Source organism: Chelonoidis abingdonii, chromosome 3 (assembly GCF_003597395.2).
Source record: "Chelonoidis abingdonii isolate Lonesome George chromosome 3, CheloAbing_2.0, whole genome shotgun sequence".
Taxonomy (NCBI): Eukaryota; Metazoa; Chordata; order Testudines; family Testudinidae; genus Chelonoidis; species Chelonoidis abingdonii.
In genome coordinates, this window is record NC_133771.1 from 186,298,951 (window position 1) to 186,318,714 (window position 19,764).

General features: G+C 51.8%; 1 protein-coding gene across 1 annotated transcript in view; it reads left to right on the plus strand.

Moving 5' to 3' along the window:
* The first annotated feature begins 2,651 nt into the window (after positions 1–2,651).
* The window catches only part of PSME4 (proteasome activator subunit 4), a 228,449-nt gene continuing 211,336 nt past the window's right edge, over positions 2,652–19,764 (plus strand). The window contains exon 1 of the mRNA XM_075064374.1: positions 2,652–2,865. Coding sequence (XP_074920475.1) covers positions 2,663–2,865 — 203 coding nt within the window. The 5' untranslated portion in view covers positions 2,652–2,662. The remainder of the gene's footprint in view (positions 2,866–19,764) is intronic.

Sequence of the window (19,764 nt, forward strand, 5' to 3'; positions counted from 1 at the left end):
TGCCTCAGCCTCCCACCCCGCCATAAATGTCTCCCCCTTACTCTCACAGAGATTTGTGGAGCACACAGCAAGCAGCAATAACAAACGGGACACTGGTTTGGCTGAGGTCTGAGCGAGTAAGTAATGTTTGCCAGCGTCCCTTTTTAAACGGCCAAATGCACATTATACCACCATCCTGCACTTGCTCAGCCTGTAGCTGAACAGCTCCTGACCACTGTCCAGGCTGCCTGTGTATGGCTTCATGAGCCATGGCATCAAGGGATAGGCTGGTCACCCAGGATAACGACAGGCATTCAATGGTTATTTTCTGGTCTGGGAAGTAATTCCCTTGCTGCAGCCGTTTAACAGAGTAGTGCTTCTGAAGACACGAGCGTTCATGAACCCTTCCTGGCCATCCCACGTGGATCGTTGGTGAAACGTCCCTTGTGATCCACCATTGCGATTGCTTGCAGCACATTGAAAAAGTACCCTGCAGTTTACGTACTGGGTGCCCTGGCGCTCTGGGCCAAGATAGGGATACTGGGTTCCACCTATGGCCCCCCCACAGTTAGGGAATCCCCATTGCAGCAAAGCCATCCACTATCACCTGCACGTTTTCAAGAGTCACAACCTTCGTAGCGCAGCTTAACGATTGCTTTGGCTACTTGCATCACTGCAGCCCCACAGTAGATTTGCCCACTCCAAATTGATTCCCGACTGACGGTAGCTGTCTGGCGTTGCAAGCTTCCAGGGGCTATTGCCACTCGCTTCTCCACTGTGAGGGCTGCTCTCATCTTAGTATTATGGCGTTTCAGGCAGGGGAAAGCATGTCAGTCAAAGTTCAAAGAAAGTGCTCTTACACATGCGAAAAGTTTTGCAGCCACTGGGAATCGTCCCACACCTGCAAAACTATGCAGTCCACCAGTCTGTGCTTGTTTCCGCGCCCAAAATCGGCGTTCAATGGGTAGAACCTGCCCCATTACCAGCAGTAGCTCCAAAACGCAGGGGCCCACGGTTAGGGAGAATTCAGTGTCATGTCCTCATCGCTCTTGTTTGCCGCACGCTGCTGCCGTAGCTGCCTCCTCCTCTCCTCCTGCCTTTACAGTTCATGGTTCAGCATAGACAGCATGAGAGAGCGCGAGGTGTTGACAACGTTCACGATAGCGTTACTGATCTCAGCAGGGTCCATGATTGCTGTGCTATGGCTTTGCTCAGTTCACCCAGGGAAAAAGGCACGAAATGGTTGCCTGCTGCTTTCATAACAAAGGGAGGGGTGAGGCTGTATCCACAACACACCCGTGACAATGATTTCTGCCCCATCAGGCACTAGGCTCTCAACCCAGAATTCCAAGGGGCGGGGGAGACTGAGGGAACTATGGGATAGCTACGGAACGGCTACCCACAGTGCGCCGCTCCAGAAATCGACACTAGCCTTGGACCATAGACGCACACCATCGAATTAACGTGCCTAGTGTGGATGCGCACACTCGACTTTATACTATCAGTTTTAAGAAACCGATTTTAGCTAATTTGATATTATCCCGTAGTGTAGACGTGGCCTTACACTGATGAAATCCCATCACTGCTAGAGCAGTCACATTCTCTAGATGACTACACCTCTCGGCCATTTAAGACAACTGCACAGCTTTCTCTATTTACTACAGACTGTGAATGGATCCTGCAGTCCTGCGATGTCTGATGTTGATTTTGTCAATAGCAAGACTATCCTCAAATTAGCATATTTCATTTTTAGATGTCTCTTTATATTGGTTGGAATTAAACTCTCTTAAAATATACTTTGTGTGATCATTCAGTCAAAATTCCATCCCCTTGTTCCCTTCAGCTCTGGCACAAAAATGTCAGTACAGCTTGTAATTAGGAAAATTATCTTTTGCCTCACTTGCCACGAAGATGAGGGTAAGAGTTTTACACTGTTATTAATGCCATATTTGCGTGGATGCCGCAGAAGCAGAAATGAGTATTCCTCTCCCACACTCTGTGTCAAGGGCTGTCAGGGTGGGACAATTTGCATGAAGATTTCTTTTTAAGTGAAATTTTAAATGACCTCATTCAAATGCCCAGCGAATTCCTTCCTAACAAGTCACTTTAAATATTACCAGAATGAATCCAAACCGGACAGAGCTCTTGGACAGGTCAGCCCTGCTAGGCAACCAGGGACTCAGCCCCTTTTCTCTTGTCCCTCTCCAGCACAATCCCCACCACACTTGTCTCAGTCTCTACTCCTGCCACCCCTTCAGACACCCAACTGCCCCTCCCTCCAGAGCTCCTTTCAGCTCTGCCTCTTCCCTACCTCCTTCCTCAAACCTCACCTTGAAGTCTCCCTACCGCACTCCCCGACCCCCAGACTGCCGCCTCTGACTTCCCTCAGCTCCCAGAGCCTGCCCCACTCAGGCCCCTAAGCGCCGACTCCAAAGCGCCCCTCCCACTCCTTCTTCCCCACCCAGCCCCCTCGTCCCCAGCCCGCGGCTGTCTCAGCCCCCCGCCTCCACCTCCCGCTTCCGCTCCCCCCGCCCCCGCGCAGGAAGTGACCTGGCCTGAGCGGGAGGCGGCCGTTCGCTCGGTTGGTTGCTTCGTCACCAGGAGCCGCTGTGTGACTCGTTAGGACGGAGCCTGGCGCAGAGGGCGGCGGCGGCAGAGGCAGGGGACGGCGCCGGCGGCAGCCATGGCCGGGAGCGGGCCGCCCGGGGAGGCGCCTGGCTTCGTGCCGCAGAAAGAGATTGCCTACAACAAGCTGCTGCCGTACGGGGACCGGCTGGAGGCCGAGGCGAGCCGCCTGCTGGCCCAGATCAAAGGCAACCTGGGCCGGGCCGTGCAGCTGCAGGAGCTGTGGCCCGGCGGGCTCTTCTGGACCAGGAAACTCTCCACGTGAGTCCGCCGGCCGGGCTGAAGCAGCGCCTCCCTGCGGGGCGTCGAGCTCAAACCGAGCCGGGGCAGCTGGGATTGGAAGAGCGGCCGCGGCAGCCCCGCTCGGCCGTGGGGCTGCGGGGTCGGTGTGGTTGTGTGTGTATACACACCCGCCATCGGTTCCCCCCGGGGTATGGGTGTGTGTGTGCGCTGCCGTCGGTGCCCCCGGGGTATGGGTGTGTGTGTGTGTGTGTACACATACCCGCCGTCGGTGCCCCCGGGGTATGGGTGTGTGTGTGTGTACACATACCCCCCGTCGGTGCCCCCGGGGTATGGGTGTGTGTGTGTGTGTGTGTGTACACACACCCGCCGTCGGTGCCCCCGGGGTATGGGTGTGTGTGTGTGTGTGTATACACACGCCTGCTATCAGTACCCCTGGTGAGTGCATGTACACATGCTATTGGTACCCTGCTCTGTGTATGCCTGCATGTACATACACCATTGGTACTCCTGGTGTGTCATTTTGTATGTACGTATGCCATCGGTCCCCCTGACATATGTGTGTGTACATGTTATTGGTGTGTCGTCCCCTCTTCCCCGGTGCACGGATGTGTGTTCACGTGCCATCAGTGCCCCGGGGTGTGTGTGTTTGTATGTACACGTGCCATCATTGCCTCTGAGGAGTGAGTGTACATGTGCTATTGGCACCTGCAGGGTGTGTGCGTACATGTGTACACACCCACTCTTGGTATCCTCTCACCCTAAGGGATGTACACACCTACCCTTGGGATCTCCGCCCTTCCCGAGAGGGTGTGTGGGTGTGTATGTACATCTGTCCCTGGTATCTTTCTTGCCTTTGGTCATTATGTGTGTACACACTCTCCCTTGGTATCTTCCCTGAGGATTATGTGCACCCATCCTTCTTAACCCTTCCTGCAGTGGTGTACTTGTCCTCCATACTCCTCCCTGGGTGTGTATGTACCCACTCTCAGTAACACTCCCCAGGGGATGGGGGTGTACGTGCACTCAATACTCTTCTCCTCAGGTGTGTGTACTTATCCTCTGTTTACACACACACACAAGTGGTGTGCACCCACCTTTTATTACTCCCACCCCAGTGTGTGTGCACCTGGCTATCCTCTAACCTCCCTGTGCCTCCGTGTGTGTGTGTGTGTGTACGCGCACATGTAGGTGCCAGGTTTCTCTCTATAACCCGCCCCCTAGTGTGTATTTGTTCTGCTATCCTCTGTACCTGCCGCCTGTATGTGTGTACCCTGCTGGTATGGGTGCCTTTTGCCTTCTATCCGTTTATTTCCCCAGAGTTTTTGCTCAACATTAATGTGGGAGGAAGTCCCTGTGGGCCAAGCAGTCTGCAGGCTATGAAGGGAGGTCAGTGAAAGTAGCTCAGGCTGTGAGCGGAAACCCTCTTCTTTAGCATGTGACAGTGCAGAGGCCCCCAACCCCTGCACAGTGAGTCTGTCCTGTGTCCATTAAACTCCAGCCCTCATCCCCCTCTGCCCCCAAGAGCCAGCGGGACCTTTGTCTGGGGCTATTTTTAAAGGTGACACCAGCAGGAGCTGGGACCGGAGCCAGGTTTTAGATTGTTGCAGGTTAAACCCTGTCTTTAAAGTAGCTGGGACTGATGATAGTGCCTCTGGGAGCTACTGGTCTTGTTTGGGGGAAGCTGAGGAGCTTCTGCTGCTGCCTCCCCAACTAGTGCAATTTCCACTGTAGGCTCATATTGCAATAGAGGCTAGACTCCCATTTCAAGGCTGCTTAGCCCATTAGTCTCTGTGGAAGAAGGATTTTATTGGCTTTAATGAAGGTAGTTACTCACTAAGCCTTCAGTTATTTAGCCAGAAACTGTACATGACTGCTCCATCTCTCCTGGGAATAAGTTTGTACTAGTCATTGCTGCCAAAAGTAGCACCTAGGTTTTTGTTCAGTGGTTTCTTCTTGCACATCTGTGTATACTTTTGTGGGGAGAGTAGACTGTGATAGGGCAGTAGTTCTACTTTTCAAAGAGAGGTTCAGTTTCAGAGAAACTGAATTAGACTCTGGAATACGTAACAGACCCAGTGAGTAACTTGTTGAGTTTAACCTCAGTCTCTTCTCTGGCACAAAATACTCTTTGTCTCTGCAAATGTATCTAATGTTGTGTGACCATGAATGATACAAAACAGTCAAAGTGTACTTTGGAATAAGAAGTAAGGGCAAAGGCATCTTTGTCTACTGGGAAACTATTAATTTTGTATATTTAAGTGCCTGATGTGAAAATCTGCTTCCTCTCTCACCTTTTCCTTGTTAAAGAAATTGATTCAATTTGTAACGATTTTGCAGTATTGAGAGGGAAACAGGTTTGAAGAGATTTTATCCTTTGGACCCACAGTTAATGAAACCATTTGGGTCGAATGAGTTGCTCAGGCTCCATATTCCATTGCCAGGTCCCTTTTACATCCAGGTTGCTGGGTCTTGAGTGGGATTTTCAATGGTTCCCAAAAGAGTTAGGGACCGAAATCCACTAGAAATTCAAGAGGGTTTAAGTGTCTAATTCCCTTAGTCTCTTGCAAATGTCAGCCTTAGGTGCTTTTGGAAAAAATCCCATATTAATTTATCCTGGGTATATGATGACAAAAAGCTATTGTTACCAAGTGATGAATGTTTGGATTATGTAAAATGAGTTTATGGGTTCAGTCCAGTTTCGCTACTGGATACACACACATCAAAACTGGGGCCACTTTTTGTTGTTCACAGTCCAAGGTCTGAATGGGCATGGAAATGAAACATATGCCTTTCCACCGAGAGGTGGCAGAGCTTTCTGGATAAGTTTGCCCTTCTGTTAGCCATTTTGTAGCTACACAGTTGAAATTCAGTTTCCAGTGCTTTCAAACCAGTGTATCTCATGAACATCAAAAGTACTGAAGTGCTGCCTTTCCAAAAGGGGCATAATTTCAGAATTGAAATTTAACAGTCCCTTCTCTACAGCAAACACATTTGTAGGTGCAGTATTTAAGTATTATAAAACTGTCCATTAACAAAAATTGCATCAGTGCTCCCCCGGTTCTTTACTGGTGGGATCATTAGCATAGATTAGGTTCTGGCATTTACTAGCATTTTTGCCACTGTGTTAACAAAGCCCATACGGTGGCTAAAAACAGAGCTGCCAGACCCTTGTCTATATTAGGGCTCCTGCTGGTGCTAATGATGGGTCTGGTGGTAACACCAGTGGGAATTTTTTCTAAATTTTCTAGTGTAGATAAAAGTCGGAGGATGTTTTGGGCATTATAGAAATGTGTAAGTACATTTTAAAAAACATAGCCAGTTTCATATTTTCTAATGATCTGTTGTTCTGCCTGGCCATGTATATGATGCCATTTTTATATGGCGACTGCTGCAGTCCTCTAATCAGTGTATCACATCTATATGAATAACATTCTGTCTTTGCTAAGCACTCTGCATCTCTACAGCAGTGACATTTGCTACATAATGGAGACTAATGAGTAAGTCAGTTTCTTAGAGATCTGTGACAACTGCATTTGATAGTCTGGTTCCTAAATTTACTGTAAAGTGGCTCTTCATCTATATAATTAAAAAAAAGGCAAAATAGTATTTTTGAACACTTGTTGGGAATTTAATACCTATGTGGTAATTAAAAATCTGGTTTTGACTAATGTCAGTACAAGTGACCTTGTGTTTACCAAAGAGTATTCTTGGATAGCATTACATTTCTAGGTGCAGAATGACTCGCATGACTGCATTATGAGATATTTTGAACTTGATTGGTACTGTTTTCCCCCTAGCCATCTGCTAACTCATACTGTGTACAGGGATGCCTGTTGTTTTTAGTCTTATGGCAGAGGTTCATATGCTAATACTGTCAAAACATGTTGTGCCATTTGTCAGTGGCTTACAGGAAGGACTGCCTGTGAAGGTAGGGTGACTTTGGCAGCTCATCTGCCGGAGTTAGGCTCTTTGCAGTTTGACAGTGTCTATGTTGAACTAACCATTAGATATCATACTGTAAACTGCAACTACTGTAACAGTTTAGTCAGTAGGGCAGTAAGTACATTCCATCTAGAATAATTTCTGTGCTGCTCTGTGAATCACAAAAGAGATAGGACTAGTATGTTTTACCACTTCCTCATTGAAGATAGAATCATTGTGTGTGTGGTGCAGTTAGGTTCTCTCTACTGAAGGGGTAAAAAATGCCCTTTTAGTTAATTCCAAGATTTCTGTGGTACAATAATGCATTGCAGCGATATTGGAACACATTTGCTTAAAAAAAGTACTGAGGGAGAAGTGGAGGTTAACTCTTTATTCCCTCTCCAGCTGGCCTACATAAGTTGCACTCTGGTTTTCTGTATGAACGTCATTTTCTATAACCAAAACCAGACAAAAAGGCAGAATCTTCAGAGTGGTAAAATTGTTTAGTTTTATTGCAGATACCAAATTTTAAAATGTTGTATTCTCATAATATTTCATAAAGCAATTAACTCTACAGAAAACAAAAGACGCACAAACAGTAAATAAAAAAATATGCACTTATAAAATATTATATGTCTGTATGTAGTATGTATTATTATACACATGTTTTTAAGTGTTTGTGTGTATATAGTGTTTGGGGTACACAAGGAGTACAAGATCAGACCTAAATATATTTTCAATTGAAATAGTTGAAAATCAGTTACTACTTGAGTTCTTGCTGACAACTGCATCTTGTTTACTGCATATTGTGCAACAGCTGAGAACATCACTAATACACAGCGTGATTTTGGAAATGCAGCCGTTTCAGATGTCCTTGATGTCATCAGTTGTTTAGAGGAAACTCAAAATGCTGAAATCAGATCTCATCAGGTAAAATGCCTTGCAGGTCACTTTTTAAATGTATTTGGGCTTGATGTTTCATTCCTTGTACACTCAAAATTTCCAGTGAAGTAAATGGACTCTTCAATGTACACATCCTATAAAGAGAGAGAATTCTCTCTTCCATTAAGACATCAATCCTGCATTTACTTTACTCAGGTGAGTAGTCCCATTGACTTCAGTGGGACTAATGAGTGAAATTATACTTGTGTTTGGAGAATTGGGGTATAAATTTGTGACTAGGTTCCATTTTAAACTCCTATTTTTAATGCCCTTCCAACTTCGGCTAGCAAATTTATTTGTCCTGAAAATTGCCAGTTTTATTCTGAAAGCAAAAGAGAATCTTTTTGAAAAGATTCTAGTCAGTTTGAGAACACTTTCTTAAAGTTACAAGTCATCACAAAATTATTCTGACCTAAAAATTTTGACTAGGGTCTGTTTCTAGCTCAAATTTTTTTTTGCTAGTATCACATCAGTTTTTCCACATTGTAATATCTCATTGAAAACTTGTGCATATTCTTTAACGAATATAGATTGTAATTAAATTAAACAAGTTAAAGTTCTTATTGTAATTGTTATGCAAACAGTTTTATTCTTTGGTGGCTGGTGCAGTTTAGGAAGGACATATGGGTCTTTCTATAACTTTATCCCTTAGTAGAGTTAGATGCCTATATTTTTGGAGCAAAAGGACCAAGATTTGTTCCTAGCAACTTAGTTTTGTGTAGCTGAGGTAATTATTGTTGTTAGTAGCAACAGATTTGTTGCAGAATGCAGGCAGATGCCAATGCATGAAAAATGTGATTCAGCTGTTTTTGAATTACAGGTTGCACAAAATTAAAATGAATGAAATTCACTCAGTAGGAGAGCTATCTGTATGGTTGCAATCGGTATTTCATTATAAGCTTTGCTTTTACTCCCTATTCTATCTGTGAAGAAATCACGTTTTTCCTGGGGAAAAGTTGGGACTCAAAGGTACACAAGGTACACAAACCATGACTAACACTTACTTATTTTTGCATCTCATATTTAAAAAACTACTTTTATGGATCCCTTAGATTTGGACAGAAAACTATCCTCTGCTACACATGAAAAATGTGTATTGGAAACATTGGAAGATTTTAGGAAAGTTCCTAAATTTATAAGTGAAAGCCGTTCTGAGATTTAACCATGGCAGAGCATCCACCTTTCTCTAATACAGATAATTTTATGGTACAGTTTAGAATGTTTATTTGATTGTACAGTACATTTTCTAAAAATAAAAATGAGGAAGGCATGTACTCGAACTGTAAAATGAGGGACTAGTGTACACCACATAGGAATAGGGACACTTTTTTTTTAATTTGGTCTTTCAGAGATACGGTGACACTGTACTATGTGAGGAGTAAAAGTTAACTCTGCCTGCATGGGGATGGCAATAAGAATGGGAAAAGTAACCCTGCCGTTTTCAGTGACCAACTAAACTCAAAATCAGAACGCCTTATTGTAGAGTCCTGTCCAGTGAACCTTCACTGTGCAGCGCCATTGATCTGGGGATGCTGGGAAGGGCATAGGAAGGAGTAGGGTCCTGTGATGTCGCTGGTGGACTCCTTAAAGCAGGAATTGGATGGGGCAGTTAAGATTGTGTGGGAAGTGTCACATGACTCAGTATTTTATGGTTGTCCAAAGCTGCCTATTTGTTTCACATAATATTAACCTTCATTACAGGGGACTTTAAGTTGAACGTTTCCTGGTTCTCCAATATTTGAGTTTTGGAAATTAAATTCAAATGTCCTGGAAGGGCACAAGGACAATAGGGCAGTACTGAGTGCCTACTAGCTTAATTCCACATTAATATTGCTTGCATGTGAATAAATACACATTCTCAAATGTGGATTCCCAAGAATCCTGTGGGACACCATGCATACACACTCTCCTTATTAATTGTAATTCTGTGTTCCTTCTGTGGAGACAATTTTTAGGGTGCTTTGAAAGCTTTAATAGTTTCATGTTGATGTTACTTGTGTTGGCTTTCTTAATCTTGGAGTGCTGCTGAGGGCAGGTTGCTCAGCCCCTTCAAAGGAGGGAGTATTTTAGTGTCTTGATGCACAGTTGGATTAGTTGAAGACAAATGATTTAGAAGCTTAAAAACCTGTTTTTCCTCCATTTACATAAAGAAATCTTTTTGAAGCTGTGAAAACAGAAGCCATTTCATTGTCTAGTTCTGCTTCCTGTGCATAGTAATATACTTATGCTCTGGAGACTTGTGTATTCTTATACTCTCTTCCCCTTCTGTTTCTTAAAGGAACAACATTTAGTTCTGACAAACTGCTGTTACATTTTCTGAAATTGGTTAATGTCTTTCTATTTTGTTATAATGCCATGAGTGTTAACAAACGCAATGACTCTCCATCCCGACCAGCTGCTATCCTTTTTCTCAGATTCCTAGTGCCTCAGTTACATTCTCATCTTTCTGACTCCAACTTCTCCTTCCAGAAGTCCAAAATAGTTTCATCTGTTGAACCTTCATTATAATTAGTAATCTTACAGGATTTGGGTTGCTTGAATACATGCAGCTGCAAATCCTCTTGGCCTTTCTCTACAATATCTCTTTCTTCTTCTGGAATGGGATAGCTGTAAAGGACACTTCTAATGACAAATCAAAAGTTTTCAAGGAAGACTCTAAAGCAGTGGTTCTTAACCTTTACTGCAGCCTGCACCCCTTTGGTTCTCAAAATATGTTCTCGCACCCCTTATCAAAAATCGAAGTAAGTCAGTTCTTTAAACGTAGGTATACATAACTATAGAATGAAAGAGATAGCGGCTAACTGAATTCAAACAAAGCCACTGCAGTGCCACATCATCATCTGTGCATGTGTCAAGAAATATCCCGTGATGTGGAGGTACACTGTATTTTGTAGCGAGATAATTTCACTACAATTAGCTTAAAAACTTGAAAATAATTTTTGTACATTACAGGAATCGTTAAATATATAGTGTTATGTGACACAGTTCGTCCTCTACCTTGGTGGATCCTGCGCTTATTGGCAGATTTTGCTCACCTCAATGATCTTCTGCACAGTCTGGATCAACTCCTCCTGTGTCTGATCAGGAGTTGGGAGGTTTTGGGGGGAACCCGGGTCTGTCCTCTATTCCAGATTCCAGCCCAGGGCCCTGTGGATTGCAGCTGTCTATAATGCCTCTTGTAATGGCTGCACGACCGCTACAACTCCCTGGGCTATTTCCCCATGGTCTCCTCCAAACACCTTCTTTATCCTCACCACAGGACCTTCCTCCTGGTGTCTGATAACGCTTGTACTCCTTAGTCCTCCAGCAGCACACCCTCTCACTCTCAGCTCCTTGTGCCTCTTGCTCCCAGCTCCTCACATGCACTTTCTCTCCTCTGGCTCCTCCTCGCCTGCCTGGGAGTGAGCTCCTTTTTAAACCCAGGTGCCCTGATTAGCCTGCCTTGATTGGCTGCAGATGTTCTAATCAGTCTGTCTGTCTTAATTGGTTCTAGCAGGTTCCTGATTACTCTAGTGCAGCCCCTGCTCTGGTCACTCAGGGAACAGAACCCTGCTTCTCCTGTAGCCAGTAGATCTCTCTTCTACTGCTCTGCTGTAGAGGAAGGAGGGAGAGGGCTGCTACTGCTGCTGCTGGGTGCTGGGCCCTCGCTGCTGCTGCTGCTTTTGCTGTTACTGCTCCAGCTGCTCCCCTGGCTGGGCTAGACACCACCACCCACCCCCTTTCTCTGCTATCTGCTTGAAGGCTGGGTGGTAGATCCCCCTTCCCCCCCGGTTGCTGCTGTTACTCCACCTGCATCCTCTTGCGGGGGGACGGGGGGGAGACTGCTGGCCTACTTCCCAGAGAGGAGGGGAGTGAGGGACCCCAGCTCTTGTTGTTGAGGACACCATCTGAGCGGGGTCCCTCCTGCCTGGACACCAGACCACCACCACCTAGAACTGTTGAGGCTACTGTGGCTGTTGCTGGGGAGCTGTTGGAGCCCGGAGGAGGAGAAGAGGACCACCTGCTGCTAGAAGACCACGTGTGGACCGCTGTGGATGGGGCTTTTCTGGACTGAGTCTTTTTCGAACTGTGCTCTTGTGGTAAGGGTTTGGACTGTTGTCTGTTGGGACACCAGGGGTGTGGCGTGGAGCCTGCCCCTGGTCCATCCGTGTTCCTCTTCGCCCCTACCACCATTGTTGCTCCCTCCACACCCACTAGCTGTTCTTCTGCTTTGGACTCCTGCCTCTGGGACTGAGCTGCTCGCCTGGCTCACCACGCCCGCTTCCATCATATGGGCCTGCAGGAGCAGCAGCCAAGCATTGACTTTTGCACAAGTGCCAGTGGGCGCCCCCCGTCCCCTGGACTGACCCTCTTTTCTTTGCCACATTTGTCCGTCCCACCTATTTCCCTCTGTAGCACCGTGGTCCCTCCACCCCATTCCCAGCTTGCCCTCCCCCCCCATGATCCCCCAGCCCTGATTGATCCCTTCCCTCGTGCGCTCATGCCCCCTTCTATGCGCTTGTGCCCTTCCCCCATTTGAGTTTGTCCTTGTTCACTGCACTCCCCTATGCCATTGGCCCCCCATATCCCCTAGAGCAATTGGAGGAACCAGAATCCCCTCTGAATCAGTGACCTGACATCCTCCAGCACCTAAGGCCTTGGTTGCTCTCCACGCCCCTTTAACCCTCTCCTTCTGGGACCCTCCTCCCCTGCCTGCAGCCTAGCAGGGAGGGGTGGTCGCCTCCTCTCCTTCCCCTCCCCTCGCTGTTTGTCCCCCTCCCCGCTCTCGTTATGGCAGGGGAGACCCCTCACGATGCTCCCACCGCCCCTCCTCCATCTGCCTCCGTGTCCATTTCCCAAGCCTCTGCCTCGACCGCCGCTGCTGATCAACCTACCATCGCTCCTGCTGGGGCACCGGCGGTGGCGAGTACCGGGGAGACCTCCGCTGCTGCCACGTCCCTCGCCCCTTCCGATTCGGGGGGGGCCTCCCCAGCCGGTGGGAAAGGTCAGGGTGGGAAGAAGGGTAAGGGCCCCACTAGAAAGGCCAGGACCTCCATGGCAGAGATTGGCCCCGCTGCCGCAGGCCCGCTACCAGTCACGGCATCGCTCCCCCCTACTCCCTCCACCAGCCCCGCGGGTGTCCCTCCCCCGGTCCCCAGGACATACGCCCAGGTTGCGTTGGCCCCCCCCACCTGCCTCTGCTCCTCCAACTGCCGCTTCCGCTGCTATCTACAGCGGCTGGGGCCCCTTCCCTACCTTGACCAGGAAGCACGGCGTCTGTTGCATACTGGTGCCCGCTTCGCCCCACATGGAGACCTACGTGAGGGTGATGGGGCCCACGGCCATCGTGGCGGCCTCCAAAATGTATAGGAGGGTGGTCTTCTTCCTGGCATCGGAGGCCACTGCCCGGGAGGCGGCAGAGACTGGCCTGGCGGTGGGGGGCGTGTTCGTTCCCCTGGAGCTGTTGGAAGACCTAGCGGCTGCTTGGTCCTGAGCTCTGTCCCTCCCTTCCTGCCCAGTGCCGCCCTGCTGCCTGCCTTTTCTGCCCTGGGGCGCCCCATCTCCGTCATCAGCCCTCTCCCATTGGGCTGCAAGGTCCCCACCCTCCATCACGTCCTCTCATTCTGCTGGGAAGTGCAGCTTCAACTGCCGCCGGCGGCACGTGGTGGAGGGGCGCTTGAGGGGTGCTTTCTGGTCCCCTGCAAGGGAGCCCACTACCGGGTGCATTATTTGACGAGGGAGGCCCGGTGCTACCTCTGCCGGGCGATGGGGCACATCTGGAGGGACTGCCCCTTGGCACAGCATGGAGGAGCGTCCTGTACCCCCAAGCCCCGGCAAGGCGTCGGCTCTGTCATCGCCGATACCCCTGGCTGCCCAGCACCCAAAGCTGCCCCTCCTCCTTCTCGGTCCACCGCTGTGGAGGAGGGTGCGGCGGAGATACTGCCGGACGTGGGAGAGGGCTCGCGCCAGGGGGAATCCTCCCTCATTCCTGCTACCCCACCACTGCTTCCCCGAGTCCCTGAGCCATTGCCCTTGCCCCCCTATCCGACCCCTGTTAGCCAGCCCCCGGATGATGCCATGGAGGGCTGATCCTTAGTGCAGGGGAAGCGGGGCAAGCGGAAGGCTCGAGTCTCCTTACATCCTTCGGATTCAGAGACCCCCCGGAAGAGCAGGAAGGGGAGCACCGATGATGAGCCTTCCGCCTTGCCCCCTGATGACTCCTGTTCTGTGGTGCCGGCTGGGGACGCCGTGGCAGCACCGGAAGGGAATGCCGCCCCTTCTCCAGGGTCCCTTTCCGTGGAGGCCCCTGAGGAAGCTCCTCCTGCCCCCTTACCATCCGAAGCTCCTGCGAGCACCGAGGTGGGCGTCGCCTCGGGTGCTGGCGGGCAGGGTCCTGGGGTGATGGACGGTGCTGTCCCATCTATTTATGAGGAGATTGAGGCCCTGGGTCTGACCCCAGTGACGCAGGGGGAGGACGACCCTCTACCGGCGGGCCTCGATCTGGGTGACCTCACCCCAGTCCCCCTGTCGCCTTGTTCCCTTCCCCTGACCGCTGCTTCTGCTCCCACCTCTGAGGGTCCTCTGGAATCTTCCATCAGCCTGGCTGTGGGTGACGCCCTGCTGATGGCTGCCGAGCCCATTGGGGCGACGGCCGGTGCTCCGCTGCCAGTACCCGGTTCCCAGGGGGTGTCCCTCTTGGGTGTGGAACACCCGACCTCCTTCCCGGGCAGGGAATCCATTGACGAACATTTATCTCTGGATGCCGGGGCTGCTGCACGAAGCATAGTGACTGAGCCCGGCATCGTTAGGGGTCTCCTCTCCACTTCCCAGATCCTTGAGCCTGACTGGGAGGGGCCACTTTCCAGTGGCCCGACTATTGAGGCTCTGGATCCTACTTCTGCCCCCCTCCCCGATTCTCCTCCTGATCCCCGTCTTACTCCTGTCCCCTACCCTATCCCTGATGCCAGACCCGTCCTTGTCCTTTCCACTTCCCGTGATGCCATTGCCACCCCTGGAGTTACTCCCCAGAGAGCGGCCTTAGACGTTTTTCCCTGTCCCGACCCATTGGGGGCTGCTGTTTTCCTTATGCCTCCCCTTGTTGAACTGGGGAGCGGGGCAGGTCGTGTGGGCGGACGCCACGTTGGGGATCTGCCCCCTGTCTGCCCGCCTCAGTGGGCCATGCGCTGTGACGGGGGCCCCACTGGGGGACAGTCATCGATCAGTGAACCCGCCCCCCCATGCACTGAGGAAGGAGCTGCGAGAGTTACTTGAGGACATCCATGGCTTCCATAACAAAGTCCAGCTTGCGCTCCAGCGGTGGGGGGATTTCCATCAGATCCTCCGGGCTGCGAGAGCCCTCATGGGGGAGGCTAAGAGGACCGGGAAGCAGGCTGCTGCGGCCTACCGGCAGGTCCACCTCTTCCGTGATGCTTTACTCACCTATGGGGTAGGTCACGGATTGCCGCGCGGCCTGCTGGAGGCCGTGGGCATGTCTGCCGGCGAGGATCCCCCCCAGACCTCCTCATGGCACCGATCATCTTTGCCACATTAAACACCCGGGGCTGTAGGATGGGTCTCCGCAGGAGCCAGGTGCTCTCCTTCCTCTGGGGGGGGTGGAGGTACTCTGTGGTTTTCCTGCAGGAGACCCATATGGATCTGGCCGCTGAAGCTAGCTGGCGGCTGGAGTGGGGGGGGATGGGGTCTACTTTAGCCATCTCTCGGTTCACGCGGCTGGAGTGGCGACCCTGTTCTCCCCCGACCTATGGCCCAAGGTGCTGGGGGTCGCCGAGGCTGTGCCAGGCTGCCTGTTGCACCTCTGGGTCCACATGGAGGGGCTTGTGGTTAATCTTGTCAACATTTACGCCCCGACATTGGGCCAGGAGAGGTTGCGTTTTTATCAGCAGGCGTCCGCCTTCCTCGACTCCCTGGATCCTTGTGAGTGCCTTGTCCTGGGCGGGGACTTTAACACCACCCTCGAGGAATGGGACCACTCGGGGACCGAGCAGTGCCCGGCTGCAGTGGACGTCCTCCAGGAGATCGTCGAACGCCACTCCCTGGTGGACGTCTGGCGTGACGACCACCCGGATGACGTCTCGACTTTCACCTTTGTCCAGGTGGAGGCCCATCAGTTGCGCCACTCCTGGCTGGACCGCATTTACCTGTCGTGTTTCCACCTTTCAAGGGCCCACTCCTTCAGCGTTCGGCCGGCCCCCTTTTCAGATCATCACCTTGCCACCGTGATGGCCTCTCTCTGCGCGGAGAGGCCGGGGCCGGCATATTGGCAATTTAATAATAGTTTGCTGGAGGATGCGGACTTTGTGGTGTCCTTCCGGGAGTTTTGGCTGGCCTGGCGGGGGCAGTGCCTTTCCCTTGGTGCGACGGTGGTGGGACCTGGGGAAGGTGCGCGCCCGGCTCTTCTGCTGTGACTACACCCGGGGTGCCAGCCAACAGAGGGATGCAGCGATAGAGCAGTTGGAACGGGAGGTCTTAGAGCTGGAGAGGCGTCTGGCCGCCAGCCCTGAGGATACATCCCTCTGCGGAGCGTGCCGGGAGAAGTGGGAGGAGCTCCGGGCCCTCGAAGACCATCGGGCTCGGGGTCCTTTTATTTGATTCCGCATTCACCTCCTTCAGGAGATGGATCGCGGCTCCTGCTTCTTCTAGGCCCTGGAGAAAAGGAGGGGGGCCAAGAAGCACGTCACCTGCCTCCTGGCGGAGGACGGCACCTCCCTCACAGATCTGGCGGAGATGTGTGAGAGGGCGAGGGCCTTCTATGTGACTCTTTTCTCCCCGGATCTGACGGATCCTAACGCTTGCAGAGTGCTATGGGACGGACTCCCAACGGTCAGCACGGGTGACCGGGACCGGCTAGAGTTGCCTCTCACTCTGGCCGAGTTCTCGGAAGCCCTTTGTCGCATGCCTACCAATAAATCTCCAGGCATGGATGGGCTGACCGTGGAGTTCTACCGCATGTTCTGGGACGTCCTCGGCCCAGACCTGGTCACCGTCTGGGCCGAGTTTTTGCAGAGCGGGGTCCTCCCTCTCTCGTGCAGGCGAGCTGTGCTCACCTTACTGCCAAAGAGGGGGGACCTCCGTGACTTACGGAATTGGCGTCCCATCTCGCTCCTCAGCACGGACTAGAAAATCGTTGCAAAGGCCATCTCAGTGGGGCTAGGGTTCGTGCTGATGGATGTGGTCCATCCAGACCAGACCTACACTGTCCCGGGCCGCACAATCTTTGACAACTTGTATCTGGTCCGGGACCTTCTGGAATTAGGGTGTAGGGATGGTCTGTCGTTCGCCCTCTTGTCCCTGGATCAGGAGAAGGCATTTGACAGGGTGGATCATGGGTATCTCCTGAGCACTCTGCGAGCGTTCGGCTTCGGACCCTGGTTTGTGAGTTTTCTCCAGGTGCTGTACGCTTCTGCGGAGTGTCTGGTCAGGCTCAACTGGACCCTGACCGAGCTGGTCAGCTTCAGGTGGGGAGTACGGCAGGGGTGCCCCCTCTCGGGCTAGCTGTACCTCTGGTGATCGAGCCCTTCCTCTGTCTCCTCCGCAAGAGGTTGACGGGGTTGGTGCTTCGGGAGCTGGAGCTGTGGCTGGTCCTATTGGTGTATGCTGACGATGTGCTCCTCGTGGACCTGGGTGACTTGGCGGGGGTGGAGGCTTGCTAGGCTGTGTACTCGGCGACCTCCTCCGCCCGAGTCAACTGGGTCAAGAGCTCTGGCCTGGTGGTTTGGGACAGGTGGCAGGCGAGCTCCCTCCTACCCACGCTTCAGGCCATCCGGTGGAACGCGGGTCCACTGCTCTATCTCGGCGTATACCTTTCTGCCATGCATCCGTCTCTGCTGGAGAACTGGCACGGTTTGGAGGGCAAGGTGACTGAGCGGCTCCAGAAATGGGCAGGACTACTCTGGTGCCTCTCCCTTCGTGGGAGGGCACTGGTGCTTAATCAACTGGTCCTGTCCATGCTCTGGTACCGGCTCAACACCCTGGTGCCAGCCCTGGATTTCCTGGCCAACCTCCTGATGGCAATTCTGGAGTTCTTTTGGCCAGGGATCGACTGCGTCTCTGCAGGGGTTCTCCACCTGCCCGTGGAGGAGAGGGGGCAGGGCCTGAAGTGCCTACGCACTCAAGTCCATGTCTTTCGCCTCCAGGTCCTGCAGAGGCTCCTGTATGTTGCAGGTAGTCTGACGTGGAGTGTATTGGCGCACGCCTTCCTCCGCCGCTTCCAAGGGCTCCGATATGACCGGCAGCTCTTTTACCTCCATCCGAGAGGTCTTCGGCAGCCCAGAAAGGTCTCGCAGGTCTTCTACCAAGACTTCCTCCGGACCTGGAAGCTCTTTTCAACGACCAGGTCCATGGCGGCCACCGTGGGGGTTGATCTCCTTGCGGAGCCCCTGCTACACAACCTCCAGCTTCGTGTGCAGGTGGCGGAGTCCCCCGCAGTGCGCCAGAGGCTGGTCTTAGCGGGAGTCACCAGGGTCGGAGACCTTCTGGACTACGACTGGGGAGACTGGCTGGATCCCCTGACGCTCGCTCAGCGCATGGGGCTCTCCAGCCCTCGTACTCCCCTGCGCGTACTTCAGGAGGTGAAGGCCGCTTTACAGCCCACTGCTCGGGCCTACCTCGACCGGGTCCTGCGAGAGGGCACACCCCGCCCACCCTCCACCCCTGGCCCCGTGGACATTTTTATTGGGCCCCTACCACATGGACCCAATCGGGGTCCCCCCCTGCCCTTTCACTTGGAGCTGGCTGCACGATCTGCAGCCGATTCTGTTCCAGACCGTGCCACGGAAACATCTATACATGCTCGTGCACCACACTCTTCACTACCTCACCGTCGCGTCCCGCCCCGATACCAAATGACGGGACCTCCTGCCACCTCTCGAGGGTGAGAAGCCCTAGTGAGCCAGCTTATACTCTGCCTTGGTCCCGAGGCCTGTCAGGGATGTCAATTGGCGGCTCCTTCGCTGGGCCGTGAGCATGGACGTGTACTTCGCGCGGTTCACCCCTGTCCCCAACATCTGCCCCTTTTGCAGCATGACGGAGACCCTGGCGCACATTTATTTAGAGTGCGCCAGATTGCAGCCCCTTTTCTGGCTCCTCTTGAATATCTTATTGCGTTTTTGGTTGCATTTTTCCCCTCACCTTTTTATCTATGCACTTCCTATCCGTGGGCCCACAAAGTCGCGGGATCTCCTTATCAACCTCCTCTTGGCCCTGGCCAAACTAGCCATCTGTAAAACCTGGGAGAGGAGATTGGCTGACGGGATTTCCTGCGACTGTGGGGCCTGTCTTTGCTCCTCTGTCCGCTCACGCATCTGGGCAGAGTTCCTCTGGGCAGCGTCCGCTGGCTCCCTTGACACCTTCGAGGAGCAGTGGGCGTTGTCCAGGGTTCTCTGCTCAGCGTCCCCATTAGGTTCCCTTCGTTTAGCCCTATGACCTCACTCCCGATCCTGTCTTTTCATTAGTTGTCCCACGAACTCATTTGGTGTCACAGACCTGTGGACCCTCCCCTTAGGCTAGGGGGAGGTCCTTTAGAAGTGGATGCCACCTCCTGGATGCCAATAGGACCAGACTCCTGTACCCCAAGGGTCTGGGTCTGTCATGGTTAATAAATACATAGGTTTGATGAAACAAAGTAGTTGTACTTATGTGCCTGTGCTTAATTTGTGTTTTCAATGATTTTCCTTCTAACAAAATCTGGCATGTCTCACACCCCCAGAAAGGACATCTTGCACCCCCAGGGGTTGTGTGCACCCCAGGTTAAGAACCACTTCTCTAGAGCTTCTCCCTATTTTTCTTTCTCCCTCTCCTGCCCCCTCTCCCCCCATCAGACGGCAAGGGTGAAGTCTTGTCATTGGCTTAAGTCAAGCCAGGATTTCTGTGTGTGTTTCCCTAACCACAAAGGGGGAAGGAGGTGAACGAAATGCAGGCCAACCCACTATCGCACCTGAGGAATCAGAGGGATGTTGATTGGCTGGTGATGGTTTCTGGCCACTGGCGTGATCATAAATACTGGAAAACTTGAATTTTCCATGGATATAAACAAAAACACAAATTCCTGAACACAGT